At 54.6% G+C, this 9,608-nt stretch overlaps 1 protein-coding gene across 3 annotated transcripts in view; it reads right to left on the bottom strand.

The window, feature by feature from the left end:
• Window positions 1-5,595: 5,595 nt before the first annotated feature.
• Window positions 5,596-9,608, bottom strand: part of AARS2 (alanyl-tRNA synthetase 2, mitochondrial) — a gene marked incomplete at its 5' end in the record, with an annotated part of 16,789 nt that continues 12,776 nt past the window's right edge. The window contains 5 exons of one of the 3 annotated variants that reach the window (XM_080586158.1): window positions 5,596-6,135; window positions 6,420-6,530; window positions 6,670-6,753; window positions 7,623-7,733; window positions 8,080-8,202. In XM_080586158.1, coding sequence (XP_080442284.1) covers window positions 5,971-6,135; window positions 6,420-6,530; window positions 6,670-6,753; window positions 7,623-7,733; window positions 8,080-8,202 — 594 coding nt within the window. In that variant the 3' untranslated portion in view covers window positions 5,596-5,970. Of the gene's footprint in view, window positions 6,313-6,419; window positions 6,531-6,669; window positions 6,754-7,622; window positions 7,734-8,079; window positions 8,203-9,608 lie in introns of all 3 variants that reach the window. The other 2 variants (XM_080586156.1, XM_080586157.1) reach the window with 2 other exon arrangements.

Genomic DNA, 9,608 nt, shown 5'->3' with positions numbered 1-9,608 from the left:
AGCCTTCCACTCTCCCCAGGTCCCAGCAGGAGCCGTGCAGCTGCTGACAGTTATTAATAGAGGTGTTGATCGTGGGTTCTGTCTCCTACCGCTCCCTGGGATGAGCACTAATTACCCTTCATTAGCCCGGATTTGGCTCCAGCTCCCACCTTCCAGCCCCCTGCCCGGTGCCCGCAGGGAGAGGCGGCAGTGCAGGAGCCAGCACGATGGGGAGCGGTGCCCGGCTCTCGGGGCATCCCGCAGCCTCGTCCCTGGGTGCTGAGGGCAGCGAGGAGTTTATCTCAGCCTGGCCTTTCAAATGTGCCCCAGGAGCCAAGCAGGCGGTGAGGTGAACGTCCCCACCAAAGCCTGAGGATGCTGGCGGGTGGGACGCTCTCTGTTTAAAATTAATGAAAGAAAGAAGGTGGGGAATAAATTATAAACGGCAAATCTGGTCTGCTCTTGTAGCTGGCGTCCCTACAGCCACCCATCACACCCAGGTCTGTGAGAAGGGGCATCCTTCCTCCGTGGCTGGCTTAAGGCCACCCCAGCGTGCACCTTGACTTGTCCCCCATCCCTGATGGGGCACAGCCCAGCTGCCGTGGGGATGGTGTCGGAGGGGTTAGTTGGGACACGACCTGCCCAACGGGGGGGCCTTTCATCCAGGTTACTTGAGCTCTGGTGCAGAGACAGTGCTGGAGGTTTTCCTTATCCATTGAGGCTGTGCCTCCCAGGAATCGTGTCTCAGGACAGTGGAGGCAAAGATGGATGGATGGCTGTTAAATATTTATGGTGCGTCCCAGACTCAGGCTCTGGGGCGGGACATCCTCAGCCCTGGTGCCTCTCTGGGATGCTTGGCCAGACTGCGCTTCGCCAACCCCACCTCTGTGCCATGCTGCCCATCTGACCAGCTGTCTCAATAGCCAGCCAGATCCTCGCTTCTCCCCACAAAACTTGATGCATCCCTGCCTGGTCCAGCCAGCAGCTGGCAACACGCCACCACGGGGACCCCTTTCCTTCAGCAACCCTGATCCTGCCCCACTGGAACTCCCCGGGCTACACAGTTTAATCGGCTCTTCTTACGTTTCAAGTACACTTTTCAGTTCATGTGCCTTCTTGCCTGAATCATGAAAGCCTTCAGACAGGCAGGATCCGTGCCCAGGGCCCCAGCAGCTCCTGCTGGCAGCCCCCTCTCCTTCCCTCTCACCGAGATCTCTCCAGCGTCAGGCCAGAAGATCCAGGCCCCTCTGCCGACTCCCACTCAGCCCCTGGCATCGCATCCCAGTGCCAGATGGCAAACTAGCTCTGGCAGGAGCTGTGCCAGGCTCCCCTCCCTCCCTCGCCACCCTTCAAGCTACAGAAAAAGGCTGAGGGACCAGCACAGCTCTTCCAGTGGGCGCAGACTTCAGGCTGCCCCGCTTTCCCCAGCCTTCAGCCCCGCCGTGGTGGGCATCCCCACGGCTTCCGTGCCTCTGCATTAGCGCTGCCTGAGCTCCGGGGTCTCCGCTGTCACTCCTGGGTCACCGAACGTCCACGCGGAGGAGGGACAGGATCTGGTTAGTGAGCTCTATTCCTGGCTGTGTTTCTTGCAGCCTTTGGGGGATTCGGAGCAGGTGTGAAGCTCTTCCCTTCCCTGGCTGGGGATGCGAGCCAGTGGGAGGCTGTTTTCCAGCGCCTCCTGGAGAGACTCCCTTCGTTCTGCACGTCCCCTCGTGTCCCCGGGGAGGTCCACGCTCTGCAAGTTGCCTTGTGTGATCCGCGGCTGCGGCTGGGGAGGGGGGCAGGGAGGGGACCCCATGCACCCCACCGCACCGAGGACAATGTCAGCGCGGTCGCTGCGCCGGGACGAGGACGCTGATGGGGTAGGACAGCCCGGGAGCCGACACGCCGAGGGCTCCTGAGCTGATGCTGTCCTTCGGTGCCCTCTTCCTCCACTGCACCTTGTCCCTGCTGGGGCAGCGCAGGGGGGCCGGGAGCTGCCAGCTGCCATCACCCCCCCTCCGGTGATGGATGCCAGAGCCCCAGCCCCTCCTCACCTCCTTTTGTCCACCTCTGCCCGCCTGACACCGCAGGGAAAGCCACCGGGCTTCCCTCCGCATCCGGGGGCCCCTCATCCCAACGGGGCCAGCTTGGGCTGGCTCCGGGTGGGCGACCTGGGGGCTTCGACCAAGGCAGGGGGAGGAAATTAAAAGCCCAAAAGAGCAACGCAGCTGGGCTGAGCCAGGAAACGTCAGCGGTGCCTCTGTCAACACTGCAGCCGAGGCAGGCAGGCAGGCAGGCGGCTCCTTAATTATTGATAGTGCTTATAAATAAATGCTGGGACAGGGAAGGGAAGGTTATGGCAGAGAGCCGCTCCCAGATGGGGGAGGGAACCCGAGAGCTCGGTTGTTTTAAAGGTCAGGCCGTTTTGCATCTCCTTCCCCCTTTCTGTGCAACACTCAGTGATATTCGAGTCAATGGGTCATCTTCCTCGGGCATCTTCCCCGCGCACCTGCCGAAATCGCCCGGCTGGGAGGAGCGGGGAGGGAGGAGGCAGGCGGGCAGCGAGGGAAGGGAGCGGGGAGGGAACGCCGCCTGCAATGTGGGACGAACGAGGAGACGACAAAATTAGTAGAGCAGCAAATCCCAACCCGAGTGTAAATAATTCACCATGTGAAAAGAAGGTCTACGTAGCCTCTGATTTACCTTCCTCTTCCTGGAGCTCCAACGCATACAACCTCCGATGTGAAGGAACAGCGGAGAGCACGAAATGAGGCTGGGCGAGGAGTAGGGGATGCCGGGACCTCGGTCGGGGACTAGGGCAGTGACCCCGTGCCCAGGAGGTCGGGCTGCAGCCCAGCCTCTCTTTGCTGCTCCCAGCGAGCAGCACAGAAATACCAGCTGCAACTCAAGTGTTAGAGCTGGCTGCAGAGCGTGGCCGCCCTCACGCAGCCACCTCCACATCTGCTTGCCCCACGGTCTCTCCCTGCAGGTCACCACTCAGATGCTGCTGAGCGGTGGGCAGAGCCAGGAGAAGGCTCTTGGTGGCACCCACGCTCTGCTTGCGCATGTCCCCTAAGCGCCAGCCTCTCTCTGCAGCCCAGGCTACCCAGAGCAAAGCTCCTGCAGCAAAGCAGGCCAGGAGAGACGAGCAAGGGCTTGCAGTTCCCCTGCTGCCAACACCAGGTAGCTGCCTGGGATCGGGGCTGGCAAGCCCTTGCATTGCATGTGCCCTTAAGGGGGACCTTGGGCGTCCATCTGGACTTCGAGTGCTGTTGCCAACTCGACAGCACCTGCTCACGGCAAAAAAACACCTTGCTTCTTAATTAGTTTCCCGCTTCCCACTGTCCTGCGTGTGTGCATGCAGCCTTTGCTGTTTGGAGCTGCGATGTGTGCCCAAGGACCTGCTTGCACCTTAGATCCCTCGTGAATGAATGCAGGCTGCTATCTGGCCGGAGAACTCTATCTAAAACTCATGTTACGTGCCCTCGAGCCCTCTCAGCTGAGCATTGCTCTAAACTGCTTTTTGGTAGGATGAAATCCTTTTCCTCCTTGAATTACAGAGCAGGTTTAGTGCTAGAGTTATGAGATGCAGTAAGATCATGACTTGGGTGTGCTGTGATCTCATCGATGACCACTTAAATCTTGCAGGCTCAGAAAGAAGAAAGGAAGCACTGACTTTCATTCCCAGGAAGGCTGAGAGCAGCAGAGGAGACAGAAAACAGGCTCTGGGCTGGAAGGTCCCCCCAGTGAAGGTGCAGGCTGGCCAGCCCTCGGCTCCTGGTAGAGCCAGGGAAGATGCTGGAGGCAGAAGTGGCCCAGGGAGGGGAGAGCAACGCAAGCCTGGAAGAAGGCCAGGCTGCCCTGTTTTCACACGTTGCTGCAGCCTTTGAGCAGTTCTGGGCTGAGGTGAGCCGGGAGCTGAGCAGGCACAGAGTGCAGCCCTCCTGCACCTGGGGCTGGTCCAGTCTCGGGCCCCTTCTGCACGCAGTGGCTGCCAAAGGGACCCTGGGACAGCTCGCCATGGAGCTGCTCTCCCTGCTGGACAGGACAACTGGAAGAACTGGGTAAGCACACTCCTTGGCTTATTTTGTCTGCAGCAGTGTCCTGAGTTGTTGCAGCCTTGCTTCTGAGAAATCCAAGCAGCAGCTGATACAGCAGTGGATACCAAGCTGGCAGGAAGACAAACTGGCCTGATCCCACATGGCATTTGGCTGCTGCAAAGGATCCACTGTAAGGGGCTAGGCAAGAGTTTACAAGGGGTCAGCAGCTATTAAGCGAAAAAACAGGCCAAAGGGAGTTAATTTTGTAAGGCTGCTGCTGGCAAGCTCAGGCTCTGCTTTTGGAGCACGATGCAGGAGCAGCTCAGGCTCTTCTCTCCTCCTCTTCACACCTACTCTCCAATACCGACAGCAGACATCATCTCCAGCAGCAGCTATTAATACAGCAACACGAATGCACTCAGAAGCACCTGGGAAAAGCATTTTCCCAGTCAGGCAGAGCATCCCTTCCCCTCCCCACAGCCGGTACTGCTGTGGCTGGAGCAAAACACAGCAGCTGCTCAGCACCAGGCACTAACAGTGCTTTTAACCGATGGCATGAGCTGTCCCCGTCGTCCCTGCCTCGTGCACCCTCTCCAGCACCCCTCTGGCCACGTCACAAGCTCCTGAAGCACCAGGCCAGCTGTTCCAGCTCTCCCTATCATGCTCAGGTTTCCTGCAGAGATGCCACATGTGCCAGCAGCACCTCTGCCTCCAGGGATGGAAAGAGGTCAATGACACCACAGATCCCACCTCTTCCCACCATGCTGGTGCTCTTCTGAAGAGCACAGCATATGCTCTGCCTTCCAGCACTGGAGGCTACTAATGGTAGCAAGGAGAGAGCCAGCGAGAAGGTGGCTGAAGGAAGGCAAAAGGTTTGAGACAGCTCTGAGCTGCAACACAGCATAAAGTACGGGGCAGGGTGACGTAAAGTCACTGCGCACTCTGCTGACAGCTGAATTCTCTTGGCAGCAAGGGCAGATGCCTAAGGACCTTGGCTGGCAACCCCTTTGCAACAAGCTCTGCCTTAACTTCCATGGCTGGAAGTAACATTGAGAAAGTCCAAGGTCTGCTCTCTTGGGGCAGTCATAGGAGCTGTCAGTGCTCTGGGGAAGCACAGGACAGCAGGGAGCACCACCAACCCCTAAAGACTGCTACCCCTTCCTTCTGCCTCTAAGTCCTCACAGGAGTTGGACTTGATGATCCTTATGGGTCCCTTCCAACTCGGGATATTCTACGATTCTATGATGTCAGGCACTTACTGAAGTGCAAGATGCTGCTCTTTACCTGATTAACTTCCTGGCACTTAGCAAAGATGGGTAGGAGCAACATTAAGTCTTGGGGACCACGTGAGATATTTTGGGCTGAACAGCCACTGAGATGGGGAAGAAAACCCCTCGTCCTCTAAGGTTGTGCACAAAGGCTAGGGAAACTTCTCTTTCCATTTCTACATTATAGTAGCATTTTTAATCAGAGAAGGGTGCAGTGAGTCCTGCAGCAGGTTGGGACTGCTTAGAAAACAGCATGTGCCTAACAAACCTGCTCTGCCAGAATATAGCAGAAAAGAAGGTGCAGATAAAAAAAACACCACAGGAGATCAAACATTCTCGGCCCTTTAATAGTGTTGGGATAAGACCGTGCCACCCCCCCATGCTCTCACAGAGCTTCCCAGTGCCGGTCTTGTGGCAAGAAGTGCACTCTTCCAGAAGAAGCTGATGCTTTCTGAGGCTCAACCCCCAAACGCCCATATTGAGAACAGGCAGCACCTTTCTGTCTCTGGTATCAGGAGCGGACTCTGCTCATCGCTGATAGCCAGAAGCCGATTGCTCCAGTGCAGCATTTACAGCAACATTCAGTGTGGGAGCTGCTAATCCTCTCAGATCAGAGTATAACGCGTGCTCTGGATCAAGTATCCACGCACCTTGCACTGGGGGGCACGCAGCTGTCCTGCCACCAAAGCATCACAGTTATTTCAGAGTTTACTCTGAGCGAACTTCAGCGCGGTAGTCAGGGCTCCTTGCATGCCTTTGGCATTTCCGCTGCCCTTAGCGACGACAGGAGAACCTCCTGCCTTGCCTTCCATCTGCGTACAGACAGCCACGGCCCAGTCAGCAGCAGAGAACACAGGGAGGCAGTCCTGGGGAAGAGACGCAGAGCAGAGTAATTCTGACTGTGGAGCGCTCCACAGTTTGGTGAAGGAAGGTGGACGTGACCTGGAGGATACAGTGTTATCTGTGCCCAGCAAAGACTGAAAGCTTATCTGGTCCCAGTATGGTCATCTCAGGTCCTACCCCAGCAAGATTAACCAGCAACATTGAGTAGAATCCCACAAAAAAAGCCCTCAGTTGGGACTTACTGAGCAGTCAGCCCAGCCTCTCTTTGCAGGCAGGTTCCCTGTGACTCTGCCAGGGTTCTGCTCACCTTGGACACCTGACAGGCACAGAGCACCTCTCCGGAAGCCTGAGGGCTGAGCAGCAGGACTGATGTGCCAGGAGACTTGTCACACAGCTGGTTCACTACCTTCATTAGGATCTACGGGAGGCAGGGAGAGGAGGGGTCAGGCTGCGGCAAAGGAGAGCGGAGTGCAGCAGAAAACACAGCCAGCAGCTCCCCTTGACTGCATGCAGCGCCCGAGGTATTGCTGAACCAACAAGCAACGTGGTTTACTCACAGACAGGGAGTCAGCTGGGACAGTATCTACGATGACAGGTTGGTTGCAATGTTTTGTTAGCAGGCTTTGTGCCTTCTCTTCAGCCTGGAGGAGGAAACACACAGCACTTGAGAGGCTACAGGTGGCACAGGTGAGCAGGATGGGTATACGTGCATGTAACATGTACACAGGGAGTGGAAGTACTGCTCTGTGGGACAGAGGGGAGATATGTGCTAGCCAAAGTTAAAGTAAAGCTGGCAGACTGAAATCTCCACATGGAGACCTCTGCTTGCATTCGAGTAGGAGGGTTGTACAGATGAACCCCTTCCAAGAGGGGAACAGAGACCCACAATGTTCTCAGCCTCTTTCCTCTGCCTACTCATTGCCACATCTCAGGCAGGTTCTTGTAATAAGATGCTGCTACTTTAAGAAAAGGATAGATCTTACTGAGAGTATTAAGTCACCAATAAGCATTTCCTAAGGGCTTTTAATGTAATCACGTAAATTAGCAAGACAAATGCAGTGGGGAAGCAGAGCAACATCCATATGGCTGAGAGAAAGGCTCTGTCTGGCCACTCTCCTACTGCATGACCCTGTAAAGCCCATTTTCAGGGCCACCTCATCTTCTCCACATATTAAGAAGGAGGCAATGCCTACGTGCCTGTTGCTGTTTGATAAAAGCACTGATAGGGGGTCCTCTATCCTCAGAGAGAGAGAGATGTGGGGATTTTGCCTGTGCCAAAACCAGTCAATCCTTCACTGTGTTTTCAGCGATGGCCCTGGTTAATGCCAGTGAAATCAACCCAACAGAGGGCTTGTGCTGTACTGTATGTGATTGTACCTGCGTTCCCTTCCCTTCTGATGGGACCCCAGTCACTGAGTTGCTGTGAACTGTGCCAAAGACACCAGGTTCACTGGTGTAAGCCACGCAGAGCTACTAGCAGACTGCAGTGAGCGTGCTGCTGCCACAGTACCTGCCGTATCTCCAGTTTCCTGATGGCTGTGTTGGCGGTTCGCTGCAGTGCTTTGAGGATGGTCTGTAGTTCTTTTCTTTGCCACTGGGGCATTGCAGTGCTGGCTACCACCTGCAAGACAGTTTGTTGTGTAAAGACATTAAATAGTACCTAGGAATAAACTACTCGTTCTCTGGGAGGTCAGAAGCTTTTTCCAGCTGGGCATCTAAAACCTGGGGAGAAGCCTGGAAACCCTTTTTCACTGCTTTACCCTCCCCACCACTTCCTCCTCTCATATTCCCTCTGGCAACAAAGGCACCTAGACTCTGGTTTAAATCTTTGTGACCAACGAGGCACCAGCAAGTAGCAACTTCTCCTTGCTAGTGACCATGGTAAGATGTGAGCCTACTAGGGAAGAAGTCACGGGCCTCAGGAGAGCCCATGCCAGGATCCTCCTGTACAGGAATGTAATCCTTACTTCGGTCAACTGGCCCACTTCTTTGGAGAGGTTCTGCATCTCAGCAATGGAGGTGCTCCTCTGCTTCATCCGTATGGAGACAGAGTCCACTTCCGTAGCCAAGCACTGGCCTACCTCTCGGGCCTGGAGAGAGGGAGAGAAAACGCTTCAGGTGCAGCAACAGAAAGAACGAGCAGGGACAGAGTAAGCGGGGAGGTGGCAGGGTCATAACCACTGAAGTGCTGCTCAGTATCCAGGGTGAAGACACCTACAGACAGGTTTTAAGAACGACTGTCCCCATCAGACTCTGGAACAGAAAGCTCCTCTCTGCATTTGCAACCAATGCTAGATGTTCACACCCACGGGACCAAGCTGTCGCACAAGTTATGTATCCTTAGTATCTCACACCAAATCATCACGATTTCAATGCAAAAAACTTGGGTATCCATTTACTTTTTAGTGCATTAGCAAGCGCACTCTTGAAACTAACTGAAGAAACTAAAGAACACTAAGACTAAAGAAACACTAAACCAAGAGTAAAGAAACCCCATCAGCTGATGTTTCCCTGAGGATGAGTTCAGCTGGCCTTGGTGCATTTCTTACTGCTTTTGCCAACACCAATGCTACTATTAATAAAAAAGCTAATACAAGCTTTTTTTGCCACCAGTGAAAATCGTTAGTGTTTGGACCATTTCTGCCCTGCCAGATCTTTGTGCCCGTGATGGTCCTGGGAGACTACACACCAGAGCAGCAAAGAGTATAGAGGAAAACCTGCGGGCAGAGAGAACTGTTGTGCCTACCTAAATACCCATTGCTTGTTCCAAGTTACACCCTCATGCCTGCAGTCTCCTTTGCCTGATTAACACATCCACACACAGCTCCTCTCGGGGGCTCCTCAGGTCAACGCTTCCAGCAAAGCATGCAGATGTGCCCTGCAGCTTTTCATTCCTCTGCATCAAGAAAAACTGGTGGGAACACAGCTGTGCACGGGACACAGCCAGCCAAAGAGCAACAGATTTGAGGGGTGAGCTTTGCTTTCAGTTTTCCCAGTTCTGATGGCAGTGGGTCACTCTCCTCTGTCTGCAGCCTTTAAGGAAGCAGTCAGGGTGTAGGGCCCCTGCCGCTTCCAGACACTCAAGAACAGAGATCTCACAGACACAGTAATAGGTTGATTGCTTCTTATAAAGACCTTATCAGACCAGAACTACGGTTTGGCGAGAAAGAGACTGAAAAAAGAAGCAAAAAGGCTGTAAGAACGAGGGCAGAGCCCTGTAGTCATAAAGTACAAATCCAACTGTGATAGGTAGGAGGTAAAAGCAAAGCACAAAGGATCACACCTTTAAATACCTACCTGGAGACTGAAATTTCTATTCCAGAGGCTTCCTGATATTTTGTGCCAAGTTCCTATCTTGGAAAAGGGGGGTCTGGAGTGAGGAATGAAGGTCATGGAGACAGGAGTCTGGGACAAGGGCGAGTGGATGTGAATAGTGAGGTATGGCAGCAGAGCTGGCCCCAGGGTAAAGAAGGAAATAAGATCAGGTGTAGCAGGG

This window comes from Anser brachyrhynchus (assembly GCF_964034855.1).
Source record: "Anser brachyrhynchus genome assembly, chromosome: 3".
NCBI classification, from domain to species: domain Eukaryota; kingdom Metazoa; phylum Chordata; class Aves; order Anseriformes; family Anatidae; genus Anser; species Anser brachyrhynchus.
The sequence above is the reverse complement of the archived record's forward strand: the minus strand, read 5'-3'. Positions and strand labels throughout refer to the sequence as shown.